We start from the raw sequence: 24,909 nt of genomic DNA, 5'->3' as shown, positions 1-24,909 counted from the left end.
AAGCCATCTTATGCAGACTCCAAACTCCACCCATGCATACTAGACTAATAGTGTAGCATCAAGCTTTTGCAGTTTTAACAACCCTCCTCTTCTCTTCAGCTGAGAACAAGCTCTCGCCCTGCTTCAGTGCGTGGATGAGCATTGGGATACTGTTTGCCTTGAAGTCCTGGGCTGAGCGCACTTTGTCCAAATCATCCGCAAGCTCAGTGGTAATCTTGCGGATGTAAATGGCATCAAAATCTTCGTCAATTTTCGCAGGCGGTACTTGAGCTTTGGCTGGGGCGGCTGCTTTTTGAACTGGTTCTGGGGAAGAAGAAGGAGAGGCGTCAATCATAGGGGTATCGTCATCTGTTGTTGGGGTGGCTTTGGCCTTCTTCTCTTTCCTGGCGGGTTTTGGTGTGGGCTCTGGAGTAGAGTCCGCAGACTGGATACTGTCAGGCGTTGGATAGTTACGTTTTGTTGGTCGCACTAACCTCTGGCTCGGTCGATGGGCTCTTCCTGCTCTCCTGTTCTACCTCACTTTCGCTGGACGATTCTGAGGATGAGACTTCACGTGGTCAGCTTTTTGAATACAGGGCGATGTGACTGTCGTACCCTCGGTTCTTGACTTTCTCTTCTTCGACTTTCGCTTCTTTTCGACGCCTCGTGGTCCCTTTGGTGCGGCCATTTTGTTGTTCTTTGCGAGAGATGGAAAAAGTTCTGGAACAGTGAATGGAAGCTTATCTTATCAGCACGTGCACGCTAGCGAGCCTCGTCAGCCTTCCACTTCTTCTCACAATTCTGAACGCCTTGAGTAACCACAATCAAAAACAATCGAGCTTGTTTTTCAACCGACATTTGGTCTGCTAGTGTCTGGAGACAGCTGTCATGAACTCTGATATCACTACCTGTGGATCATGCTTGCCCACATCGTCTGTAACGTTACTGATTTGAATTCCAGTAGTTGTGCGTGATGAATCATGTTTTTGACAGGTATCAAGATGACCAACTAATCCCAAAAACGAACGCCGTCATATCATCAATCATTCTTGTGGACTAAATGCATTCCAAACTGAAGGCGAAGCAAGCACAGACAAGAAAGTGACCCATCTCTACAACATGTTAGAAAGAGTTGCTAACCTGTCAGACATTTCCCTTCTTTCACGCCTTGGTGGTGGCAGCGGAAGGTGTTCTTTGGCCTGACTTTGCCGGAGTCGGTTCTGTGCTTTTGGAGGGATTGAAGAAAGGAGTTACGCTGTGGGCATTCCATTTTAATCGTCCATGGTCATCGAGAACCTTTTTCGGTAACCTCACTGTCGCGGGCCTTGTGTTCGAGGGTATCCTCTGCCCCTGAACCTTCTCATGGTAGCGCGAAGAGGGACGGTCCAGCATATTGCCAAAAACAACGCAGGCTGGTTTCGGCATAAGGCGAATTGCAACCCCAAGGATAAATTCGTGTGGGAGCAGATCACCTGCCGAAGCCAGCCACTCTCCGGAACCGTTGTCAGCGAAAAGATCGACGACAAGCTTACGCGCCTGACTACTAGTAGGTGTGTTTTCATAGAGCTGGCATAGAGAGGCAGTGCTGATGCAGTCTGTGAATCTGCTTTTCCCGTTGGAGACAGGGTTTCTGGGTAAGTGTTCGGCCGCAAAACTATGCATGGCATCGACGATGTGGTCCTTAGCCCACGAGTCTTGGAGTTCCTCAGTCAACACATAAACATCCACAAGTGATTGCCATTCAAACGGCAACCCCTTCGTCGCCAGAAAGCCAGAGTAGGTCATGGCTGCATACAATCGGAACGTTGCCGGGTCATATTGGGGTAGCAGGACCGCGTTCTTATGTTGTATCCACTCTCTCTTTGCCGCACACTTCAGGAAGACTGAGTGTGATGTAAAGAGCCTCTCGTGGAGGAAGAAGTTCTCCTGGTTCCCATCCTTGCCGACGACGACTTCAAGGAACGAGCCAGTGATACTAGAAGGTTAGGACAACAATGCAACATAGCTGTACATGACTGACGTACTCCAAGCTGTTGTCTGTAACAACACGAACGTCTTGGATATTGTTAGGTTTTGGTGATGGTGCGAAACCGGTTTTTGGTTGTGGACTTAAACTCATGCTTGACAGATAGTAGGCGATACTGCAAAGAAGTTCCGCACTGGCTCTGCGTCAATATATCTGATTGAGGTGAGTTCTTTTCCTCGACATAGAGCCGACCACTAGGTCCAGCAGTTAATTGCGTACTTGCATTCGACGTTTTGGACACGGTTTGATTGCGCGCGCGCGTACTTGCATTACTGCCCCCGGGTTCTTTGGTCGATTCCAGTCGCAGTGGAGACAAATTCTTGCACAGCATATCTTATCGCCAGGGGATAGGTTTAATTCAGGAGTTAGACGCCCTTGGCAAATACGGCGTAGCACTTTGGTGCGGACCGAACGATCTCTCAACGACCAAGTCAACAAGGCATCTCTGCGACAACGACATACTTCCAAGCCAAGTTAACATAAGCAAACAGACACACTGGAGGGGAAGTTTACAATTGTTAACTCCTATGTTGATTCATGTACAACTTCTCAACATGGCTTTTCGCTATTACTCTGAATGTCATTTTAACGGTTGACTATCATGGCTCTAGTGAAGAGGACGTTTTGATTTAAGGCTGTGACAAGATCTCTGGACGGTTCGAGGAATTCGAAACAGCTACTTGCTCAGCCGACTCTGATACTGCTGAATGACTGCTTGCTAATGCAGCTCTATCTACCGTGTATCTCTTCTGGCGTACAAGTCGGCGACGAGCTTTCGGTGAAAGCATGAGCACTACATTACATTCGACAGTACAGAAGGAATTAAAGTATCTTAGAGCAACACCTTGAATTTTCGTATGTGGTTGCGCTTTTCGCGGCGCAGCAAAATGACCATTGTTTCAGAACAGTCCCACAAAGGCGCGCGCTTGATTGCACATTGGTAAGTAGCCGCAAAACACACCCAGAAGTGAAAATATACAGGCCCAATCATCACTTTACTACCGAGGTACTCTCCTGGACTCCGCCGAAATATGCTATAGTATGTGGACATACATTGCCGAGTGTTGACAATTTTCGCGTACAATCCACCCTCTCTGTATTTAGAGTTCGCTGAAAACAATTCACCAGTTATAGGCATGTGTCTGGATAGCACCAATGTCAGTCAGCCTTGCCCATTACCCACCAGCAGGGGGCGGCGCTTACTCTTGAATTCAGGATAATCATGTCACACATAACAACTCGCGTGATCTTTGCTTCCCCTCATATCCCGAGACCATTTCATATCACATACGCCTATCTCTTGGTATTCTTGCGGGGGCGCAAAGAGTCGTGCGGAGACGTCTGCGATCGAGAGAAGAATGTTTGCGTAAAGAGCGCTGATGACACCCATTTTGACTTTCTGCGCTTAATATTTACAATGAGAAACTTTGAGCTTTTAAGAACATGGTTGAGAGTCTGGGGTTTTCGGGTGTGTATGTATACTTGAATGTTGTGTTACGCAAGGGTGCGGCACAGTTCGAGGTCGCCGAGACGTAACAAAGAACGCAAGCACACACCGGATGGGCAACCGCTCATACAGACCCACACGCTCGGTACGTTGGATTCTATTCATATTTTGTAGCCCCGTGACATTTCATGATGGGAAACTGGGGTTTGTGCATTTGTACCGTATACGCAGTACTAGCATCTTGACCGAAATGTCTCAGCGCAGATTAACGTTGAAACCGTGGCACGTTCATGGGTAGAGAAGTCGTTGAAGTTGTGATAAACGTCAAACAGACAAGAAGGACAGGATTTGAAATAGCAGATACGACATGCAGCAGGCGATTCTCGGACCGAAAAAGCAAGCATGAACCAGTAAAAGCAAAGACTGAATCGATCAGCATCATCATCGGCACTGATCGTTCGGCCTTACTATATAGAATGGGATCATGCATGCCGTATGCTAACTTCTTGAGAATCGAATAGTGGAGGTTTTTCAACGTAAGCGCACTTAGCCTTCTCACGCACTTGAACTTGCAAAAAATGGTAAACATCCATGAGTTCGATTCCATATCCTCTCTGTGGCTGCACTTCGTACTCGAGAGGTTCAAGTGCGACTGGAGGGGAGAACAAAGAGCAACGCAACCTTCCTATACCATACAACAGAATGGCCATCTATATTCACGTCCTGATGTAGTAAACATATCGTGTCGGTACAAGCGGACATTGTGAACTGCGTCTAAACCTACAAGAAAAGCTCTCGGAATAGCATCCATAGTCCTCTTTAACAACAAAGAAGAAAAACACCAAGTCCTATCCAGAGCAAAAACCCAACATCCTCCACACAATGCACCATCTCCATTGTCCCCTTGTCCAGCACCTCCATACTTAACCGCCGTAAACCACCCATCTTTACCCATCACAACCGCTCACACAAACACCGCCACGCGCCCAATATGACTGACATGGACCCCTTTCACCTCAGGAAGCCTGTTGGCCCTCCACCAGCAGCATACCGCTTCACACCACCTTCTGCGCGCCCCAAGCCGCGGCCCCGGCGCAAGAGCGTCACGTACACGCGTCAGAGGCGCAGTTTGCGTAGTCTAGTCAAGCTGTCGGGTTTCTATAATGAGACGAGGATGTCGCGGAAGGCGAATGGGCTGAAGACGAAGCCTCTTGCGTATTTCTGTGGTTGAGTATGCGCACTAGGGCTTGATCTAATAACGTTGTTCTTAATATTTGTTGTTGTGTTGGTTTAGATAGCGTTACTGCCTTGGTATAGTAGAATGAGGGTTTTGTTGACTATCGCAATTGGCGTTATGTGATGCAGTGTGTCTGTGGTATATGGAAGGTAAGACATCTGAACCGTTTTTGTATTTCAGGCAACAGGGGAGAACGGAGATAGAAACAGGTGACGGTAGTACGATGTCAATATGTGTAATTTTGTACCAGCAACAGAGCCGTTCGTATACGTTGCTAGTCACCGATTATAAGAAATGGATTTCCCTGTATATCACACCATTAAACCACGCCAGTACGCTCTTTTCCTATATCAAACAGCTCGCTAAACCTAAACCTAAATTGCAGTACTTCAGACAAGTCTCAACGCGATCACACACTGCCTCACTCTCAGCACCCCACAACTCCAACATCATCGACCCAAAGATCCCACCCATCATCGCCAGCTGCCTTACTAGTAGCGACAACCGCAATCGTGCTGCCCATCCCCGTCGCATTACCACCAACCCTGACCCTCGAGCCCACCCTCTCCCACCGCCTCTCTCCAGTCCCAAGCTGAGCAGTCCCACAGCTCACACCGTCCAGAAACACCTCTATCATTGTGACGCCCTCACTGCGCCTCCCCGCAACCCACGCGTAGCAGTCGACAGTGTGTCCGGCGGGCGCGCTGATGCCTGACTGCGACAGCGTGAAGCTGGATGAGACTGCCGACGAGGCGTGGGCGTAGTAGTGGTGCGTGCCGCCGTGAGTGAATGAGTCAGAGAAAACGCCGCGTGTCGTCCATGCCGATTCCACGATCGGGAGCCAGGGGCTGACGTTGCCGGACTCGAATGACGGGTTGGCGAGATGGTTTGTGCAGGCCCGAGGGGCGAGGGCGGGGAAGGCGGCGCTGGCTGTGGAGAGACTGAGGAGGACCGAGATGACGGTGGTGGTGAGCATGGTGGTTGGAGAGAGTTTATGCGGGATGAGATGATTGGGGACGATGGCGAGGGTAGATGTCGTACGGTGGTTTTGTTGGGCGACGTTGGGGGCGGAGGTACAGAAGCGTGAGGACGTCTGGTGTGCTCGCAAGGCTTTCTACTTCGACTCCAATTGTATGGGGTACAGGCTGGTCAGGCTGCAGGTTTCGAGTGACAGGCGGCAACTGGTTATGTGCGTACGACAACGTCCTTCAAGTGGTATCAAGGGAGATAGCTGTTGCTGCATGGGAAGGAAGGTCTCCATGGTCCTCCTTTCCACCAAAACATTGAAAGCACACGTTCCATCCTGCGGTCACTTCAACATTCTCCTCTTCCTGTAGCACTTCACGCTTGTCGCAAACTGGTGTAGTGGCCGACACAAGCGCATGCATAATGGTGAGGAACTCGATAAATGTTACCTCCGCAACACGAACCTGAGACAAACGTTGGTGATGGGTGGTGAGTGGCGACCTGGAGTAGGACAAGCGAGATTGGTGGCTGGCCTATCAGCATTTCGAAAACCTTCAAGACAATGTTTGCGCTAATGCGAACATGGAAATGTCTGTGAACGCCTCCTGATGTGTTCTCGGGCAATTGGTTACAACCGGATGAGGCTGAAGGTACTCCGGTCCAATAAGACAGTGCACCTTTAGCAAAGCAATGTCAGTGGACGACATTGAAGTTGTACAGTTGGTCGACGAGAGTTCGTAAAAGGAGACTTTCAACACAACGTCCAGTCAGACTTGTCGCGAGCTGCGAATAATTCTACTCGCCAGGCCCCTGGAATGCACTTGTTCTCTGGCCAAATCCTGATCACTTGGCATCTCGGTGTATTAAGAGCAAGACTCGCCACTTCTAAGATGAGCACAGCTCCTTCTACAAGAGACAAAGCTGAAGTCTGGAAGGTGACAAGGTTTTGTGTTGAGAGAGCGCGGGCATTGACAGCCATTGGCACAGAAATCTCTCACTAGGCACGTAGAGACCACTCACACGGCCAAAGAAAACCAAGATAGGCTTCTGGGCAACGGATTTAAGGGGGTAAAGCGCTGACAGAACTTGAATATTGACTAGACAACAGAAAAGTGTTCAAAGAGAAAGGGAGGACTTGAGGAAAACAGAAGCAGAGAAGAGACGGAAGAAAGATGGAACACCAGAAGACGCAGAGTTCGCGAGACGGAAACCGACCGAGCATCAACATACGACAATGGCCGCACGGTGGAGGCAGTCAGGGCGAAGATTCTGCCTTCTCGACCTTCATACCTTCGGATGGGTGAACATCAACCACATCCCTCATCCGCTATACGCTCCGCCCCTCTCTTTTTGCCACTTCCCCACCAACCAAGGCCATGCAGATCCTCGGCGGGGAGGTGGCAACACGGTAACACCGCGCACAGTCTGCATACGCCGTGCCGCCCACTTTGCGACGTCGGCATGCACCTCGACGCAGCCAAGTACTGCACGCGGACGAGCTGCCTGTGAAGACGGCGCGTCTGGGGCGGTAACCTCGAGTGCCTGACGGCTGACAAGGACGATCCTGTCACGCCATGTCACTTGTGTTTCTGGTGGGGCAAGGATGCGTCTGGAGAAGGCTGGCATTGTGAGGCTGCAGTGCTGTGCGACATGTGGTTGCTGCAGTCGAGAACTGACGTTCGGGGGCACGGCGTCTGCGTTGACACGTCACGCCTCATAACCACGGTGACCATGTCGTCTTATCTCTCGGAATGCATGTGCGCACTGGAGGCATGGCTGGATGATGGGTGTTGCGCAGAAACTGTTGGTGCTGGATCATCAATCTTGAAATCTGCTCGCTTGTCGCTGTCAAGTACGTGTACAGTGATGCGAAGACATGCTCTTCAATGCACTGCCATCGGGTACGAGACGGTGGATCGTTGTATGCAGGCAACCGAGCAACGATCAAGTCCGTGTGTACCTAGTCGCCATGCCATGCGTTTGGCAGCCAGCGGCACCAGCGGTGTGTCGGAGGCTCCGGAACTATTCAATATTGTGAGAATGCTCACAGCGGCTCCGCAGGTGGCCCCGAGGCGTCGCGCATAGATGCGGCGCCTCATCAATCTGTCCTCAAGATCCGCTTCATGTCGCTACAGATCTGCAGCTGTCAGCCGTCGTGTTTGGATCCAGGAACTTACGCGTACGGATTACATGCGCCACAAGCAGCTCACGCCTGACCTATGCTATTTTCGGCAAAGGACGTTTCAGATCTGCACCTCGTGGCCTTAGCTCACGCCAACCCCACGCCTCTCGCCCTGCTTAGCGACCTGCGCGACATCGTTCAACATTCGCCAACCCACTTCCACCTTCGATTCACCCTGACTCCTCGTGCGACCTGGAGATGCTGCTACCGCAACCATGAGTTTGGATTGGAAGCTAACCTTACACAAGCGTTGAGCGGCCGCGCCGACAACTTCCGCCTCCCAGTCCTGCGAGGCTGTTCTGGGTTCCGAGGCCCCGGTCATTATCGGCCGACTGCTGCGAAGCGGCTCAAGACGTCTGTAGACGAGATGAGGAAGATCGCAATGCCGCTGGAGAAATCCCGCAGTGGACTCGCTATTCCTGACCGAGATAGAAGTGGGCACCGATCTGCTGCGGCCCTTGTGGAGAAGGGGATCAAGAGGAAACGCCCGAGCTATCGAAAAGCGGCAGTTAGGCTGATCGCTTCATTGCGAGGTGCCCGGACTGAGCTCTGGAACGAGCAGCTGTCCTCGAACTTGTCGAGGTATGTCGACGAACCTCGGAATCTGTCACATGCTAACGTTGTAGTCCTTTCTTTGAAGCCTTGCTGCGACTGCCGAATGAGCTTCACATTCTGATCTTGAGTCAGCTCTCCATCTCAGATCTGCTAGCATTGCGTAGGACATGTCGCATTCTGAACGTGCTTGTGGCAGGTTCTGCGCCTTCGCTCAGTCGCTACTGGGTGAAGCACCGAATGGGCAACCTTCATCTGCGTCTGTACCCAACTGCAAGACCGTGTGATGCCGACTTTCCATATCTCCTCGCCATGCGGCGCAGGCATATTGCCTCAATTCGATTGAGCCGACAGCTTGCCAACTGCCTGCTGGGTGATGTGCAAGACCAAGTCGAATCTCGCCAGAAGCAGCTGTGGACATCTGTCTATGAAAAAATGTTGCCACTTGTGTTTGGTGTTGGCTACTTCCTCGAAGAGCATCGCCGAGCCGTCTTAGACAGAGATCTGGGACAAATACGACCACGGTCGCACATTGGATATGACATCTGCACCACGGGGAGCATGACCATCCAAGACATGGAGACGATGAAGAAGATGGATGCGCCCCTGCGGCTACAGTACTTCTACATGTATTGCTTCATATTGCAGGTGTTGAAGCGGAAATTGCGCCCTGCAGGCCGGACTAGAACAGTCGGCAAGTTCCTGAGAGGATGGTCAAGCTATCCGGCTTGCTCTGAAGATATTGCCTTCTTCCTCATACTGGGTGGTATCGGACAAGTTGCGAAACTGCTCGCGTGTCCCACGTATACTGACCGGAGGAGACACCTTCACGCGCACATCACACACTTGTCGCCGCACGCGAGCAAATGCTGGCGGGCTCATTGGAAAGATGTCGGTGTCGTTTCGCCCGCACTGCTAGACGATATACCGTGCACCAGTGTTGGTATCACACAGCTCGACCAAATCTGGGAGCCGGGGATAGCGGAGCTGATGAAGCCGGAGAGCCGAGCCTTCACTGCCGCAGAGAAAGCGCGGTACGAAGAATTGCGGGGTTCGAAAAAGTACATCAACGAAATCATGGGCTACGACATCTTGCGCGTGTCGGCTCCAGAGTGCTTGGACATTGACGACGAAGTGGAGGACAGGAGGCCATAGACGAAACCCGGTAATTTGAAAAACCGAATGCCTGCATTGCCCTCTCGGACTCATATCGTGGCTTGGTCACGCGTGTATTCTAGGCTCGTCGTCAGCTATCGTGAGATTTGCTCCGTTGAGGTTTGTGGCCGTAGCTTTTTCTAGTTCGTCTGTTTTGATGCATCCAAGTGGCATGTTACGTACAGCTTTGAGTGCGTAGCGCGCTAGAAACGGAAGTTCTTCATACTCAGCGGCAACTAAGAGCGCGGCGCCCCATCAGCAAGTGGAGGCACGGCGCACGTCCAGGGCGCTCTTTTCAAAGCTTGTGCCTTTAGTGTGATGTTGTTGTTCCTGACCTTCCAACACGAGATGGCTCAGTGGTTGATGTGTTCTGGGCTTTGATGTACGAGACAAGTGTGTTTTTGACCCTGCATGGATGGGCATGCATGTATGAGATCCCAATTGGGACTTCACGATAGCCGTTGGGTCGCGTCGGTGGTTTTGCGTGTCTCAGGTGGCGACGCTGCAATGCCACGTTCTTGCTCCCAGACGCGCCGCACCGGCCACGAGTTGTATACAGCATAGACCTGGTAGGCTGCGAGACCCTGCAGTCGTTGCGCCCACGACGACAAAAACTCGGCGAACAGGCCGGACGTTGTGGAGTTGGGTGGCTGCGGGCCCACACGACGAAGAAGCTCGTGCATGCCTTCTGGAAGACTGTCACCAAGGTGGAAGGTCACGCCCCATCTGGCAATTGGCCGGCATCTGCGCGAGGCGAGGCGCTGGCAGCCAATGGCAACACGAGGCCGGGAATTGCCGTGCAGAAAAGGATTGCGACCAGATCAAGGGCCCGTCTGCGGTCCACCCCATCCCACCCTGGAGCGGAGCACAGCGCGAAGTCGTGCAGATGCAAGTGGAAGGATCTGAGGGCGGCATGACAGTCGGTGCATTCAGCCAAAACACGCATGACGCACGGCGTGTGTGAAACGGCCAGGGGTGCGGCGTCGTAAATTGTGCCGTAGTGTTTGGGTGAAAGATGTTCCAGGAATGACGTTGGACGGTCGCACATCAGGGGCAGCAGGCGGTGGTGAGCGAGTGAGGGCAGGCGCAGATCACAGAGGCAGCTGCATACGCCCAGATCGGAAAGGGCAGCAGATGTGCCTCCTCCATCTGGCTGGCTGGGGAGGACGGCGCAGCGTTCGATTCCGGCGCGTCGTGATTGGCGCGCGCAGCCGTCGCCGCCCGGGCTGCTGGAACCTCGGATTGGGCTCTGTGCGCTCCCCGGACGCAGGCGGAGGTCGCACGAGACGACGAAAGCGCCGGAAACGGGGAGAAATGCTGGAGGCGAGCGCGCAGCTGGAATGCATTGCAGTCGACGTGCGCCCTCGTTACGCGGGCGGTGCCGTGCTGTGCTGGGCCGGCCATGGCACCGCAGGCATGCTCTCGCAGTCGCAGTCTGCGGACAGGCACGGCAGCAGAGGTGGGCAGCCAATAACGCGCGCACCATTCACCGCAAGATCCAGTACCCCTGCTAGCGCGACGAGGTGCTATGGCCCTTTTGGTGGAGCCAGAGTTCCGCCGTCGCCCTGGGCGCATGCACGCTACACTGTTCGGTCGCGCTCGTCGCTCGCATCTGGTGTAGCCCTGCCGCGCTGCTGTGTCTGGTGGCGGCTTTATAATCCCTTTGAGCGGAGCGTTTGCAACCACGCCGGGACGTATATATCCAGCCGGCGCCACATACAGCGCTGCCATTCACCACGCGACATTGCCACTGCCTCGTCTGAAACCTGTGGAGCATTCCTCGCGCCGCTGCCCACTCACAGCCGCACCGCAGCCCACCCGTCGCAGCCGTGGTGTTGATCGCGCAGCGTGATCACATCCCTCGGCGTTCCTCCGTCAGCTGAACCGCCCTTCCGACCCACCCGCACGCGTTCCCGCACACCATGAGGCCGTAGACGACAAGAGGGAGAAGATGGATTTCACGGTATGCTCCGTGCGCCTGTTGTGTCTGCACCACTGACGCCGCCAGATCTCGCTTGCACACTTCTGCGAGGTCCACGGTCCGACGTCCATCATCTGCACGCAGGCCTCGACGGCGCCATGTGCCTCCTGCAACCCATGCGTGACGCCGCCCACCGACGAGCCGCACTCGTCCTACTCCAGCTTCGGCCTCTATGACCAGCCCTCGACGCTGCGCATGGGCCGCCCGCCCAAGCTGTCGCCGTTCGAGACACCGCCCACGAGCCCCCGGTCGCCCTCGCACAACCCTTACTTCCCCAGCCTCTCCTCGTCCGACAGCAGCTTCGGCGGCCGCCGCCCCAGCAGCAGCTTCGAGTCCGACGCCGACTCGTGCGAGAACTGCCAGATGGTCGTCCCCAAGAAGTTTTGCGACAAGCTGCCCACCGGCGCCCCCGGCAGCCCTTGCAAGGACGGCCGCGGCCGCAACGGCAGCCCGGTCCTGCGCAGCTCGCAGAACTTCGCGGTCCGCGGCCCCTACCTCGGCGACGACGCCAGCAGCACCCACTCGTCTGAGATGTCCGACACCGAGCAGTCCAAGTCGTTCGAGAGCAGCGCCAGCTCCTTCCCCAGTTCTATTCCGCCCTCGCCCCTGGTCAACTCGAGGAGCACACACACACACACCCTGACCTACATCTCTACCAACCAGCCTCAGTCACCAACCACATATTCCTCCTTGAAGCGCACATGCATGCGCACACTCTCCACAGAGGTCCTCCCACGCGGCAATTCGTCAGGCGCCATCATGTTCGGAGACCCCGTTGCTGGCTACACCATTGCCTACATCTTCCGGATCCAGGACTCGAGAGCTCGCGGATCGATCAAGCACTACGCCCTCATCGCCATGGTCGGACGCGACTGCCGCAAGGCCACCAAGGCCATGGTCAAGGTCACCGAAGTCTTCCAGGGCATTGCAAACCGCATCACTGCTCTGGCGGAGAAAGTAGAGCGCGAGTCACGCCCTACCTCTGCTCTGGCCGACACCCCCCCACTGGGCACCTCCGCTTCCTCGATGCCGCCCATGTTTGCCTCACCGCAGAAGGACCGAAACCTCTCGTCCACGGCCAGTTCGCCCACAACACGGAACATCACCCCCGTATCGTCTTTCCTATCCGCAAAGAGGATTGATCCGGACGGCTTCTCTCGCACATCACGCGAGGCAGGAAGACCCAAGAGCCTGGCTGAGATTGTCGGCCAGGAGAACTTCTTCGTCGAGCTGCACCGCGACTTCTGCCAGCTGTTGCACTTCCTCATCAAGCATTTCGCTTGATTGTTTCACATACGTTGTCACATTCTTCTGTACATCCTCGGTGGTTTCAATTGTTGTCTTGCGACTTAGCGTTTTCTTATCTTCGTGCGTATTAGCACTGGCGTTTACCGGTTACCTGTACATCTCCCGCCTGTTTAAACGGCCATTATTTTCACGCCTGCGATCTGCTACGTCTGCAGATCAGGCCGATACCCATCCGAGATACCCCAGCCTGTTCCTTGTCCATTGATGGGCGGTATATCTAGTTGATGACTGTTAGGTCATTGTGTGGGTTATGATGTCTTCACGGCCGTAGATGGCTCGATGCTGCGATCGATGCCAGCGAATTGATAGAAGAATCGGCACTTGTTGCCTGTATAGTTAGCTCAACCAGAATGCAGTCCGATGAAGTCACACCTTAATTTTTCGCCAAATTTCGCCAAAGCTGCTGTTTCGCTCCTTCTTCGGCGCATTGCTGTCGAACCATCAAAGAATCAATAACTGCATGTCATCATCCCAGTACGACCCAGCGTTGAAGAATCCACTTTCCTACGCTTCTCCACGCTCAGTTCCACAAAAAGAGCCACAACGGGATCGAGAATAGGCACGATCCTGAGACCCGCTTCTGGCGTGCATCGCTCAGAAGACCGACATCGCTATGACAAGGCCCGCGCGTCATGCTGATAAGCGTTATCGATTACGCCTGACGTCACCGCCTTCGACGTCAGGGTGGCTGAAAGCGTTCGTTTGACACATGAATTCTTGGAACCTACATCGGTCAATAAGTCAGGTGAATATGTAGCATGCCTGGACTGTCCATTTCTCTCTCGAGCTCGACCGGACAGCCACAAACGCGTAGCTAATGCTTAGTCGCCTCTGAACTATTTCCGGTAACCTGGCTGCCAGAGCCAAGTTTCAAGCGCCCGAAAGCCAAGTTTTGGCTCGTCAGTGACGACGCTGATGCCTGTTACCCGGTGGTAGGCATGTGGTCGTGGACATGCAATGTTTGACATGATAGTTTTTAGTAGTGATCTGAAGCTGTGATGCCATAACTGACGAATACCCGGATGCGACGGCTCCCAACAACAGCGTTCTGGAGCATGAAGGCGCCGGTTGTATAAATACATAGTACCAATGACGACCCTATACGCACTCAAACTCACATACTTCGTTACACTATAATAGTTCCTTGACTACAAAGCTTGACATTATTCCCGCACGTCAGCACTTTCCCACCACGACAATGAACTCAAACACCAACGCTGCTGCCGGTCAGAAGGAAGACTACCTTGACAAGGGCACGCACACCTCTCCCTGTATCACTTCACCCATTAACAGTCTTAGGCCTTGACGCTGCCGAGAAGAAGTGGGGCGGTTCTATGGGACAGGACACACAGAAGAACCGCGCTGTCAACGAGAAGATTGTAAGGCGAGGATTCGACAGGAAAGAGACATACTAACAACACAACAGACCGATGGAGCCCGCAACATGTTCGAAAAAGCCACAGGCAAGAACGTCCCCGACAAGTTCTCCAACTAGATCTCCAAACACCGCCCGCCTTTCGCTCGACATTGACGACTCCACGCACCCTCCGTCGACCTGCTATGAACACGCGCATCCAGCTCCACAACACGACTCGCCGGTAGTGCACAAGCAGCGCAAAAACAGGGCTTCTGTCGACTCTACCCATTCGGCCGCTTCACACGACTCTTTCAAGACTGCACATGAGGACCACCATGAGCACGACGGCGAGAAGCATGGTATCTTGCATAAAGTTGCGACGGGCATGCAGAAGGCGAGACCTTATGTGGAGAGACTGAGCGGGACTTACGAACCAATGCCAGTCAAAGAGCCTGAGCATACGAAGTAATGAATATCAAAGTATAATACCGATTTTCTTGCACTACGACGCATGTGATGTAGTTGTAGCCCAGCATTGGCGTGGATTAAGGCTGAACTTTCCTCTGCTTAAGAGAATCCGTGCTTCGTTAGCGTCATTGCAGCTCGAACGATATGTACATATGCACTTGTCACTTCGAAAGTTGTGACGTCGAGGCATGGCGCCCAATGGCCGAAAACGCCCCACTAAAATTAATTTTGGGACTTCACCCCCGCGGTCAACCTGACGCGGTAACCAAAACCTTCACGACACTAAAATGCCGCCTTACGAAAGTGAATCGTCTGATGAAGGCGAGGACTACACCGAAACAAATGTTCTTCTGGGCTATGCCACCAAGGACGCCACGGGAGATGCCATTTCGCACATTGGCGGCGCACCGGTAGGTTTCTTAATTGTAGCAACAGTATGTTATGCTGACGCCAGGCGCAGAGCTGGATAGACGACAAGACGGCTCCCTCTGGCGCCCTCGCCAAGTGCAAAGTGTGCAACGGCCTCCTCAGCCTCTTGCTCGAGCTGAACGGCGATCTTCCCGACCACTTCCCCGGCCATGAGCGACGACTGTATATCTGGAGCTGTCGGCGGAAGGCTTGCAGGAGGAAAGAAGGCAGCGTGAGGGGCATTCGAGGGGTGCGCGTTGCAAAGGGCGCATCGGCCAAGTCGCACGCGAAGCCTGAGAAGAAGGAGATCATTCAGGAAGAGAAGCCGCAGCCCAAGATCGGGGAGTCGCTGTTCGGCGTGAAGACCAGCGCAAACTCGACTGCGCCCGCGAACCCCTTCTCGAACCCCTTCTCTGCGAATACTGGCAGCGCGCCTGCAAACCCCTTCGCTTCCTCTGCCGGCGCAAACCCTTTCGGCGCAGCTCCTGCGGCCGCACCTGCAATCGAAGTCACGCCTGAAGAGAAGAAAGACGAAGCCTCGACCACCCTCCCCGAGACCTTCGCGCAAAAGGCACGCATCTCCGGCGCGCCTTTCCCTCAGCCTGCCCTCCCCCAAGAGCCCTGGCCCGCTGAATCCGCTTTCCCAGCCCCCTTCCCCTACTACTCCCTCGACGCCGAATACGAAACCCTCGACACCGCCGCCCCCGCCGTCCCGCAGAACGTGCGCATGCTCGACCTCGACAGCGAAGCGGGCCCCAGCAGCGGCAAGGAAGACAAGGAAATCTACGAGTCGGCACACGACGCCACGTTCCAGCGCTTCGCGGACCGCGTCGGCCAGAACCCGGAGCAGATCCTGCGCTACGAGTTCCAGGGCCGCCCGCTGCTGTACAGCGACGCCGACGCCGTGGGCAAGGCGCTGGCGCACAGTGCCGAGGGCGCGGCCGCGAAGGTGCAGGCCGGCCGGGGGATGCCGCGCTGTGCGAACTGCGGCGCGGAGCGTGTGTTTGAGGTCCAGCTGACGCCGCACGCGATCACGGAGCTGGAGGCGGAGGAGATGGGGGTTGATGGGATGGAGTGGGGGACGGTGGTTCTGGGCGTGTGCAGTCGGGACTGCGCGCCGAGTGGTGTTGAGGAGGGCGGCGTGGGGTATGTGGAGGAGTGGGCTGGGGTGCAGTGGGAGGAGGTTGCGAAGAAGTAGACGAATGAACCACTTTGACTGACCGTTTTGACGGACTGCCTTGACGAACTGTTATGACGAATCCCTGACGACCCACCAAACAAGGTGCAAAAGTGCTTTTCTCCAAGTACTCGGCCCATCTCACCTTCCCATTCAGCGCACACAGGTGTCCTACACGGACTCCTCTCCCCTTTCCACATCTACCCGACAACCAAAGCCAAACACCAACCACACCAATGTCCAACCCCACGCTTCATCCTCGTCCTGCCGTATCGTGTCAGAGACCAGTGTCTCACGCGCACCTCACCAACATGTCATTTCACATCCGGACATCGCACCACGCGGTCGCACATCCCATCTCGCCGTGTCATTGATCTGCGATTCCGGATGTACAGGCCCGAACGAGACATCATACGAAAAAGCATACGAGAAGGCGTACGAGGAAACATACGAGGAAACACGCGAGGGAACTTACGAGGGAACCTGCGTCAACCCTACATATCCCAGGAATCCTGCTTTGTCTTGGGTTCCCTCGCTGCACTATACTTCGCACATGGCACTGGGACATTGGGCAAAAGGAAGGAAAGGAGAGGACAGGGGGGACTGGATGGAGTGCACCGGCGTGGACGGGCCCGGGAGAGTGGGTTAGGGATTTAGTGAACAGAGTGGTGTGGTGCAGCAAGACCTCACTCTATCCTCGCAGCCGTCGCGTGAAGGGGCAAATCACATGCACACAAGGACGCCAAGATTGTCGTCTCCATCTCGTCTTCGCATTTACAGACACCATCTCACCCCGCAAGCTCCACCCGCAGCCTCAGCACGCGCCGCGCCTCCTTCTCGTCCAGCACCTCCAAGCCCAGCGCATCGAGGACCTCCCGCGCGCTTGCGTTGTCGGCGAAAAGCCGCTTCTCTACCTCCCACAGCCCCAGCTCCTTGGCACCGTCGAGTGCGTCGGGGGCGGCAGTTTCTTTTTGCGGGTCCGCCCCTGACGGCTCGCTACGCGCGTCGGCGTTAGCGTCGTCGGCGGCCCATGCGTCCCAGGCCTCAGCGCCATCGTCGTCGTCGGCGAGGCTGGTGTTGTCGGACGTTTTGCCACCCTTGACGGGGAGCCCCACGAGCGTTGCGCCCTCGAGGCACTTGCGCAGGCCGAGGGCGGCGACGCCGGGGCCGATCTTGTCGTCGACGACGGCGCGGATGGCGTCGAGGTCGGCGTTCAGTTGGGCTGCGCCGTGGGTCGAGAAGCTGACGCGTAGGACGGTGTCGAAGAGGGTGGTGTTGATGGTGGCGAGGACGGCCCTGGCGATGCGACGCAGCGGGGCCGGGGCCAGCACACGAGACAGAAAGGTCAGGGTGGTGCTGAGATGGGACAGGAGTGGGTCGAGTTCGGCTGTCGAGCTGACATCTTTGCTATTTCCGCCGGATGTGGAGAGGGTGGCCCAAGGGTTGCTGACAGAAAAAGTAAGTACACGTGCAGGATGGGAAATGCATGACGGCAGTTGAAGCGGGCGCTGCTTCTTCCGACAATGGCATGAGGTGTACTTACATCTGACGATACGGCTTCAGCGCCACCCGCACGTTGGAAACAAGTGTCTCGGTGATGATTTGTTCGCTGCGTTCGCGCAGGCGCGCGTACCACGAAGCCGTCTCGTCGAAGAGGCCGCCTGCGTCTGAGGCGTCGGCTTCGCTGGCACCGACGTTTCTGGAGGTGCGTTCAGCGACGGATGCAACGGTGCGGGTGCCTATGCTGCCGCCATGCTGGGCACGATCCTGCAGCTCCTCCCAAATGTCCAGGAAGAACTACACAAGATTAGCGCGGAGACGAGATCTCGCATGTGGTGTAAGCTTACGACGTCGTCGCTCCAATCGCGCATCGCCTTTTCCAGGTAGTCGGCGCTGCCATAGGTCCTGCATAGACTCTCCAACCCTTCAATGCCAAGCAGCTTATCCTGCTCCTCTCTGCTCACACCGCCCATTGCGCGACCCAGCGCAGTGGTCATACGGAGGTAGGCCTCCAAGCTATCGTTCAGGCGCTCATGAAACTGGTCGAAGATGGCAATCTGAATGTCGATCAAGAATGCCAGCTTGTGCTTAAAGGACGTCAAGGGGCGATAGCGATCTGCATCGATCAGCGGTGCAGTGTCAGCTTTGGGAAGATCGGGCTTACCGGTTATCGTTTCAAGCAAGTCGTTGACACGAATCGCTCCTTTGGTAGGCTTTGTGGCTTTCGGGTCAACGCTTTCGTAGTCGAGATCTCGCCAATCGTCGGCCTCTACGATGCTTTGGTAACGCCCCAAGGCGACTGTTCGGCAATTAGCATCGCATTTGGACGTGCTTCGGGGATGAGCTGCGTACACTCTTTCTCAACCCGCAGCCACTGGTCGAACCAATTGCCCTGGACGAGGAACTCCCACGACAGGCCGTGCCAGCCGCTCAGGCCATAGCCGCCATCGTATGCCCACGTGTCTCTGATGGCGGAGTCAAAGCTCATGATCTCGTGCATCAGGTGGCTGAGGAGCTGCGGCTGGGTCGCCACCTTGGGCAGCAGCGAGCTGATCTTGGTCCGCAGCACAGGCAGGAGCGCGGTGATGAAGGCAGACATGGCATCAATGTAGACAGGGTTCAAGGCAAGATCGGTGCCGCGGAAGTGCTTGAACAGCACGGGCTGCATGTAGTCACTCACGAAGTTACTGTAGTCATCTAGCAGGGTTGTGACGTGCGAGAGGAAGTACTCAGGCCGGTCGAGGCGGTTGGTAGGCTTGGCACCCTCGAAGTGGTAGCGGAAGCGCATCTCGAGGGGCTGCACCAGCACTTCAAAGGGAAAGAGCACAGGTGGCAGCTTCTTGTCTCCGGCCGCATTGGCGTAGTCGTTGCCCTCGAGCTCGGGCATCTGCAGGTCGAGCAGCTTCACGACGGCCGTCTCCCACTCCTCGCGCAGCTGTGGCGGCACGATGGCCTTGGGGGTGGGCCAGTGCAGCTTCTTGAGGACGCGGTCGAGGTCGGCGGCGAAAGCATCGAGGATGCGGGCGCGCAGGGCGTGGGTGATCTGGGCGACGTGGTGCAACAGCTGCGGGGCGGCCCCTTCGGCCTCGTGCTGCAGCTGGAGCAGGCGGGTGTGCAGCGCGCGCAGCTGCTGGTAGGGCGCGAGAGCAGCCTCGCTCGACGTCTGCAGCTGGGCCTGCGCGTGGGTGCTGCGGGGTCAGCCGGGGCGGGCGTGGTGGTGGGCGGGCGGCCTACCTGAGGGCATCGACGTCGCGCAGCAGCTCAATGTATCCGCTGGCAACGTCGAGGCGCTGCAGCGTGCCCAGGGCGGCCTCGAAGCGCGGCACGGCGTCGTCGCTCGTCTCCGAGGCGGTCATGACCAGCAGGCGGCGGTCGATGTCGTGCTGCGCGCTGTGGAAGGCGGCCGCCGTGGTCTGCAGGCGGTCGTGGTAGCCATGCTGGCGGTGCTGCGCGCCGTCGAGGTCGCGGCGGGCGTCGTCGAGCTGCTGCTTCAGCAGGCCGTGGCGCGCGGTGATGCTCGCCAGCAGCTCGTCCAGCGCGTCCAGGTCGCCGGCCGTCTGCAGCTTGTCGTCGAGGAAGTCGAGCACGCGGGCGTCGCCGTCCAGGCCGTCCGTCGCACCCATCCCGTCGCCCCCGCGTCGGTCGCTGTCGTCCATGCCTGCGCAGTGGCGCGGTCTGCTGCTAATCGTACTGTTAATCGTACGATGCTGTCTGCGCAGCGGCTGGTCCTTGTGGTGTGCGACTGTGACTGGCCAGCACGCCTAGCCCTGCGACGAACGACGGCACGTGTGCGTGGTGGCGCCGCGGTCGCCAGGTGGGGCGGCGCCCGATCCCGATCGCCGTCGATTCAGATGCACTTTTAGCGGGTTTTTGGGTCTGGTTTTGCCTCTGCGCTGGCCCGGTGGAAAACATCTTTAATGCACGCCTGCGGCTGCCGTGTCGCCTGAGCTGCCCCCCGTTCACGTCTGCCGCGGCTTGAGTGCCCGTATATATTCGCTGCGCTGCGACTTGTTGATTTTGCCGTAGATTAGATCTCGGCTATCGGTGTGCTAGGATGCCTACCGAGAACAGGAAGCGCGGTCGCCGCGAGGAGAAGAAGCGCAAGCGCGAGCAGCAGGACGCCGACAAGGACGCAAAGCGCACCAAGCGGGAGGAACATGTCGAGGCCACCCTGCAGCAGTACGACGACGCCCACCAGCCGCCCGTCGAGCACAGCACCTTCCAGGACGATGCCGTCGATGTCTCGGGGCCCGGCGCCATGCCCTTCTACGGCATGCTGGACGAGGACGAGCAGGAGTACTTCAAGCGCGCCGACGAAATGCTGGAGCTGAACCAGTTCGCCGACGCCGACGAGCGCGCCATGTTCCTTGCCAACGTCTGGAAAGAGGCCGACGGGAAAGAGCTCAAGATTGCCAACAGCCAGTCCTGCTCGCGCCTGATGGAGCGCCTCATAATTCTGTCGACGCCGGACCAGCTCAAGCATCTGTTCCAGAAGTTCAGCTCACAGTAGGTTACATGTGCTGTCTCAATTGCAGCAGCTAACATTGCCAACAGCTTCCTCCACCTGGTCCAGCACCGCTTCGCCTCGCACTGCTGCGAAGCCCTGTTCATCCGGGCTGCGCCTGTCGTCACCCAGGAGCTTGCCAACCCCGACCTCGCCCTCGCCCCCTCGTCCGACCCCGACGCCATCTTCGTCTCTATGGAGAACCTCTTCCTGCTCGCCCTGGCCGAGCTCGACGAACACCTGGGCTTCCTATTGACAGACCGCTTCGCCTCGCACGTGTTGCGCGTGCTGGTAGTAATTCTCTCTGGCTCGCCGCTGGAGCAGCAGAACAAGTCGGCTATGCAGAGCAAGCGGAAAGAGAAGATCGGCGTCGCTGGCGCAGAGAAGACAGACCTCGCTCTGGAACACCGAAACGTCCCCGATTCGTTCAAAGAGGCCCTCGAGAAGGTCATTGACCATAGCGTCTCAGGACTGGACTCGGGCTACCTGCGCACCCTGTCGACACACCCTCTCGGCAATCCGACCCTGCAGATGCTGCTCAAGCTGGAGCTCAAGATATTTGGAAAGTCCCGAGCGAAAGACGAGCAGTCTATTATCCACAAACTCCTGCCTGACGATCCTATCGCTGAAGGTACAGAGAGCGCGGCATTCATCAACGGCCTGGTCTACGACCCCATTGGCTCGCGTCTGCTCGAGACCATCATCGAAAATGCACCTGGAAAGCTGTTCAAATCCATCTACAGCGAGTTCTTCAAGGAGCGCATGGGGAGCCTGGCCCGCAACGAGATCGCTAGCTACGTAGCCGGGAAGATCCTTGAACGACTGAGCAAGGAAGACCTAGGAGATGCCATGCGTCAGATTGTCGATCAGATCCCCAACTTGGTGGAGCGCAACCGAACTGCCATTCTTAAGACCCTGATCGAGCGTTGCGCAGCGCGAGACGTCGACACCCTCCCAATCACGAAGCAACTCGAGCTTGCCTACAGCGGACCCAATGGTTTCGAGATCTCGCGCATTCTCAAGCTTAGCGACACGCCCGATGATGGCAAGACCAACGGCAAAGTCCACGGCAAGCCTGATCACTCACCAGAAAAGGTGCACGGCTCTCTGCTCGCGCAGGCCATGATGATAGTGGACGGCCCCCTTGGAAACCTCATCTTCGATTCGCTCGCCAATCTTTCGCCGGAACTCTCGCTGAATCTCGCCCGGGACTCCACAGCATCACGAACCCTCCAAGCAGCCCTGAACAGCTCACATGCATCAGTCATCTTCCGCCGGAAAATGATCCAGCAGTTCTACGGTCATGTTGGCGAGCTAGCGCTTGATCCGGCAGCGTCTCGCGTCATCGATGCTATTTGGGAAGGCACCCACGGCCTCGCCTTCATCCGCGAGCGCATCGCTGAAGAGCTTGCTGAGAATGAGAGCGCCCTGCGTGAGTCCTTCGTGGGCCGCGCAGTCTGGCGCAACTGGCGCATGGATCTGTACAAACGCAAACGCGCAGACTGGGTCAAGCAATCACGCTACACCGCTGGCAACGATGGTTTCCAGTCGTTCCCCGAAGGCAATGGCGACGCCCAGAACAGGCAACCGGGCAAACACTTGACAGCGCTTGAGCGGGCACGCCAGAAGCACGCGGCTGCTAAAGCCGGTCCGAAAAAGAGCGAATCAGCAGTCAGAGATAGCAGGAAGACGGGACGGAAAGAGAGGAACGTGGCGACGGGCAGCAACAAGACTGAGCAGGCGGAGAAACCAAGGCTCGTGGCGCAATAGGGCGCGAAAAGCACGCATGTATGATGTTCGAGCAGTCTGTCCGATTTTCATGCCAAACACGGCAAAAGGCGTTCTTGCTTGCTTTAACCTTTCCTGGTGTGGGTCTGATTTGATCTCTAGATACCTTTAGCGCATGAGAAGTTTGCCGAGTGGCTGAGATTTTAGTATGGAACAATGGAAGATGTCACTTCATGAGTCGAACGTACTAGTGTTAGTACCGTGCTATTCTAACGTGTTGTTTGTGTGTTGATACTGCACACTATTGTAACTACCTAGATCTCGCCTTGCTTTTCTTCAGATACCCTGCAGCATGACTGGATTCGCCAACGGTAACGGCGCCGAAGCGCCCCTCAAACGCTCGGAAGAGGTCAACGACGTACGTTTACGGAACGGTTCCGAATCCACTTCCGAACGTCGTCACTTTCTGCAGTACTGACATGAGCACAGCTGCTCAACGCCGTACAAGAGCTCATTATCCCTTTCATTGCTGCCGCAGACCACGATGCAGACACTAAGCACACCGGCCATGGTCTTGCGATTAAAGGAGGTGCGCCTCGCACCGCGCTCGTCGAGCACCATCCACCGAAGAAGCTCGAGTCTCTGTTGCACGAGCAGCTGAAGATTGGCGATGATGTCGAGAAGGGCAAGGACAGGCTCATCGGTCTGGTTGATTCCATCCTGAAGTATAGTGTCAACACCTGGGACCAGGGATTTATGGTAACCTTGCACCTACCTCACCTAACCGACCATCACTGACAACACCAGGACAAGCTATATGCCAGCACGAACGCTGTAGGAGTTGTTGCTGAACTACTTCTTGCTGTGCTAAACACAAACGTACATCCTCCTCTATTGCCCCATCTTTTCAACAACTAACGTCCCAGGTCCACGTCTACCAAGTATCCCCCGTCCTAACCCTGATCGAAAAAGCCACCACCAAATACCTCGCATCGCTCTTCGGCTACCCCCCTGAGTTCTCTGGCGGCATCTCGCAACCCGGTGGCAGCGCCTCGAACAGCACCGCCATCGTCATCGCGCGCAACACCCTCTACCCCGAGACCAAGACCGCTGGCAATGGCTCCCACAAGTTCACCCTCTTCACCTCCGCCCACGGCCACTACTCCCTCGAAAAAGCCGCCAACCTCTTCGGCCTCGGCACCCAAAACGTCATCCCCGTCCCCGTCGACGCCACGGGCCGCATGCTCCCCTCCGCCCTCGACGACGCCGTCCGCGCCAGCGCCGCCCGCGGCGAAACCCCCTTCTTCGTCAACGCCACCGCCGGTACCACCGTCCACGGCTCCTTCGACCCACTCCCCGCCCTCAGCGCCATCTGCCGCACGCACAACCTGTGGCTGCACCTCGACGGCTCCTGGGGCGGCAGCGTGATCTTCAACCCCGCCCTCGCGGCCTCGCGCCTCGAAGCCTCCCACCTCGCCGACAGCATCGCCGTCAACCCGCACAAGATGCTCGGCGCGCCCATCACCACCTCGTTCCTGCTGGGCCGCGACATGCGCACGTTCCACGCCGCCCTGACGCTGCCCGCAGGCTACCTGTTCCACAACGACGCCGCCGCGAACCCGCACGATATCTACGACCTCGCCGATCTGACGCCCCAGTGCGGCCGCCGCGCCGACAGCCTCAAGTTCTTCCTCGCGCTGCAGTACTACGGGCCCGCGTACTTCTCGGCGCTGGTGGCGCGCGCGTTCGAGAACGCGGAGTACCTGCTTGCTGCGCTCAAGCGGCACGGCGACTTTGCGACGATTTCGCCAGAGCCGCTGCCGTGTCTGCAGGTGTGTTTCTACTTTGCGCGTGGCGGCGTGGTTGGGAAGGACGCGAAGGCGAATGGTAAGGTGACGGAGGAGATTGCGCACAGGCTGATCCCGAGGGGGTTTATGGTTGATTATGCGCCGGGGGAGAAGGGAAAGTTTTTCAGGGTGGTGGTTAACGGGGGGACGAGGAGGGGGACGCTGGATGGGCTTGTTAAGGCGCTAGTGGAGACTGCTGGAGAGCTGGGGTATTAGATTTGGATGGTGTGGAAGTCGAGTGTGTGCAGTGTCCTCTACGACAGATCAATACTGTCTATGGAGGTACTGGGTCATGTTGGTAGCGCACTGGTTGTCGAAAACAAGACGCCCTTAGCATGATGACAACATTGTCGTGTCTCCCGTCTGTACTGGGGACACGAGATAATCGCATCAAGTCAACTCCAACAGAGTCCCTCATAGTGAGATCACGCATGTTGCGTAAACGAGTTCTGTGTGTCGAAATTTGCTGTTCGTTTGCCTTCAACTTCACGTCCAGACGCGTTCAAGATAGACTCATTTGGTAGGGTGCCTTATCGACGACTCGTCAAGGTGCAATGCTTGTGAGACTCTGGATGTCTGCGGTGGCT

At 56.2% G+C, this 24,909-nt stretch overlaps 10 protein-coding genes across 10 annotated transcripts; 6 read left to right on the top strand and 4 right to left on the bottom strand.

Moving 5' to 3' along the window:
- Nucleotides 1–678, bottom strand: C7974DRAFT_389578 (ribosome-assembly protein 3-domain-containing protein). The gene is made up of 3 exons (XM_046141378.1): nt 595–678; nt 474–547; nt 1–424 (listed from the first exon to the last, which is right to left on the bottom strand). Exons 1-3 carry the CDS (start codon nt 665–667, stop codon nt 59–61), a joined length of 513 nt encoding a protein of 170 aa, XP_045998687.1. The 5' UTR covers nt 668–678; the 3' UTR covers nt 1–58.
- Nucleotides 679–881: 203 nt separating this feature from the next.
- Nucleotides 882–2,284, bottom strand: C7974DRAFT_470384 (uncharacterized protein). The gene is made up of 2 exons (XM_046146462.1): nt 2,004–2,284; nt 882–1,954 (listed from the first exon to the last, which is right to left on the bottom strand). Exons 1-2 carry the CDS (start codon nt 2,096–2,098, stop codon nt 1,141–1,143), a joined length of 909 nt encoding a protein of 302 aa, XP_045998686.1. The 5' UTR covers nt 2,099–2,284; the 3' UTR covers nt 882–1,140.
- Nucleotides 2,285–4,913: 2,629 nt separating this feature from the next.
- On the bottom strand, nt 4,914–5,781 carry C7974DRAFT_141735 (uncharacterized protein). The gene has a single exon (XM_046135606.1). The coding sequence runs from the start codon at nt 5,663–5,665 to the stop codon at nt 5,117–5,119; it is 549 nt and encodes a 182-aa protein (XP_045998685.1). The 5' UTR covers nt 5,666–5,781; the 3' UTR covers nt 4,914–5,116.
- Nucleotides 5,782–8,219: 2,438 nt separating this feature from the next.
- C7974DRAFT_432378 (uncharacterized protein) lies at nt 8,220–9,544 on the top strand (the record flags this gene model as incomplete). Its single annotated transcript, XM_046144850.1, has 2 exons — nt 8,220–8,419; nt 8,464–9,544. The coding sequence occupies 2 exons, from the start codon at nt 8,220–8,222 to the stop codon at nt 9,542–9,544; spliced, it is 1,281 nt and encodes a 426-aa protein (XP_045998684.1).
- Nucleotides 9,545–11,495: 1,951 nt separating this feature from the next.
- On the top strand, nt 11,496–12,809 carry C7974DRAFT_410940 (vesicle coat protein; the record flags this gene model as incomplete). Its single annotated transcript, XM_046143516.1, has 2 exons — nt 11,496–11,507; nt 11,553–12,809. The coding sequence occupies 2 exons, from the start codon at nt 11,496–11,498 to the stop codon at nt 12,807–12,809; spliced, it is 1,269 nt and encodes a 422-aa protein (XP_045998683.1).
- Nucleotides 12,810–14,031: 1,222 nt separating this feature from the next.
- C7974DRAFT_410939 (uncharacterized protein) lies at nt 14,032–14,328 on the top strand (the record flags this gene model as incomplete). The annotated part of the gene is made up of 3 exons (XM_046143515.1): nt 14,032–14,104; nt 14,133–14,212; nt 14,260–14,328. 3 exons carry the CDS (start codon nt 14,032–14,034, stop codon nt 14,326–14,328), a joined length of 222 nt encoding a protein of 73 aa, XP_045998682.1.
- A 449-nt stretch (nt 14,329–14,777) lies between these two features.
- C7974DRAFT_141671 (programmed cell death protein 2) lies at nt 14,778–16,315 on the top strand. Its single transcript, XM_046135604.1, has 2 exons — nt 14,778–15,068; nt 15,119–16,315. Exons 1-2 carry the CDS (start codon nt 14,946–14,948, stop codon nt 16,262–16,264), a joined length of 1,269 nt encoding a protein of 422 aa, XP_045998681.1. The 5' UTR covers nt 14,778–14,945; the 3' UTR covers nt 16,265–16,315.
- A 606-nt stretch (nt 16,316–16,921) lies between these two features.
- C7974DRAFT_141685 (TIP-1 family-domain-containing protein) lies at nt 16,922–20,029 on the bottom strand. The gene is made up of 6 exons (XM_046135605.1): nt 19,478–20,029; nt 18,596–19,431; nt 18,408–18,542; nt 18,091–18,359; nt 17,787–18,040; nt 16,922–17,689 (listed from the first exon to the last, which is right to left on the bottom strand). The coding sequence occupies exons 1-6, from the start codon at nt 19,897–19,899 to the stop codon at nt 17,032–17,034; spliced, it is 2,574 nt and encodes an 857-aa protein (XP_045998680.1). The 5' UTR covers nt 19,900–20,029; the 3' UTR covers nt 16,922–17,031.
- Nucleotides 20,030–20,144: 115 nt separating this feature from the next.
- Nucleotides 20,145–22,702, top strand: C7974DRAFT_354963 (armadillo-type protein). The gene is made up of 2 exons (XM_046139563.1): nt 20,145–20,749; nt 20,798–22,702. The coding sequence occupies exons 1-2, from the start codon at nt 20,298–20,300 to the stop codon at nt 22,515–22,517; spliced, it is 2,172 nt and encodes a 723-aa protein (XP_045998679.1). The 5' UTR covers nt 20,145–20,297; the 3' UTR covers nt 22,518–22,702.
- Nucleotides 22,673–24,567, top strand: C7974DRAFT_141547 (pyridoxal phosphate-dependent transferase). Its single transcript, XM_046135602.1, has 4 exons — nt 22,673–22,893; nt 22,965–23,234; nt 23,283–23,354; nt 23,402–24,567. The coding sequence occupies exons 1-4, from the start codon at nt 22,828–22,830 to the stop codon at nt 24,536–24,538; spliced, it is 1,545 nt and encodes a 514-aa protein (XP_045998678.1). The 5' UTR covers nt 22,673–22,827; the 3' UTR covers nt 24,539–24,567.
- The last annotated feature ends 342 nt before the right edge of the window (nt 24,568–24,909 follow it).

This window comes from Boeremia exigua (assembly GCF_020726555.1).
Source record: "Boeremia exigua strain MPI-SDFR-AT-0100 chromosome Unknown C7974scaffold_4, whole genome shotgun sequence".
Classification (NCBI taxonomy): domain Eukaryota; kingdom Fungi; phylum Ascomycota; class Dothideomycetes; order Pleosporales; family Didymellaceae; genus Boeremia; species Boeremia exigua.
This window is presented reverse-complemented; position numbering and strand designations above follow the sequence as displayed.

Bases quoted from the DNA above. Each gene is read 5' to 3' on its own strand.
- C7974DRAFT_389578 (XM_046141378.1), bottom strand. From the start codon at position 667: ATGGCCGCACCAAAGGGACCACGAGGCGTCGAAAAGAAGCGAAAGTCG. The intron at 548-594 runs GTACGACAGTCA...GACCACGTGAAG, and splicing joins GAGAAAGTCAAGAACCGAGG to TCTCATCCTCAGAATCGTCC. The intron at 425-473 runs GTTAGTGCGACC...GACAGTATCCAG, and splicing joins GCCCATCGACCGAGCCAGAG to TCTGCGGACTCTACTCCAGA.
- C7974DRAFT_470384 (XM_046146462.1), bottom strand. From the start codon at position 2,098: ATGAGTTTAAGTCCACAACCAAAAACCGGTTTCGCACCATCACCAAAA. The intron at 1,955-2,003 runs GTACGTCAGTCA...CTAACCTTCTAG, and splicing joins GTTACAGACAACAGCTTGGA to TATCACTGGCTCGTTCCTTG.
- C7974DRAFT_141735 (XM_046135606.1), bottom strand. From the start codon at position 5,665: ATGCTCACCACCACCGTCATCTCGGTCCTCCTCAGTCTCTCCACAGCC.
- C7974DRAFT_141671 (XM_046135604.1), top strand. From the start codon at position 14,946: ATGCCGCCTTACGAAAGTGAATCGTCTGATGAAGGCGAGGACTACACC. The intron at 15,069-15,118 runs GTAGGTTTCTTA...CGCCAGGCGCAG, and splicing joins CGCACATTGGCGGCGCACCG to AGCTGGATAGACGACAAGAC.
- C7974DRAFT_141685 (XM_046135605.1), bottom strand. From the start codon at position 19,899: ATGGACGACAGCGACCGACGCGGGGGCGACGGGATGGGTGCGACGGAC. The intron at 18,360-18,407 runs GTAAGCCCGATC...TGATCGATGCAG, and splicing joins CTTGCTTGAAACGATAACCG to ATCGCTATCGCCCCTTGACG. The intron at 17,690-17,786 runs GTAAGTACACCT...TTTTTCTGTCAG, and splicing joins CTGAAGCCGTATCGTCAGAT to CAACCCTTGGGCCACCCTCT.
- C7974DRAFT_354963 (XM_046139563.1), top strand. From the start codon at position 20,298: ATGCCTACCGAGAACAGGAAGCGCGGTCGCCGCGAGGAGAAGAAGCGC. The intron at 20,750-20,797 runs GTAGGTTACATG...CATTGCCAACAG, and splicing joins TTCCAGAAGTTCAGCTCACA to CTTCCTCCACCTGGTCCAGC.
- C7974DRAFT_141547 (XM_046135602.1), top strand. From the start codon at position 22,828: ATGACTGGATTCGCCAACGGTAACGGCGCCGAAGCGCCCCTCAAACGC. The intron at 22,894-22,964 runs GTACGTTTACGG...ACATGAGCACAG, and splicing joins GCTCGGAAGAGGTCAACGAC to CTGCTCAACGCCGTACAAGA. The intron at 23,355-23,401 runs GTACATCCTCCT...CTAACGTCCCAG, and splicing joins TTGCTGTGCTAAACACAAAC to GTCCACGTCTACCAAGTATC.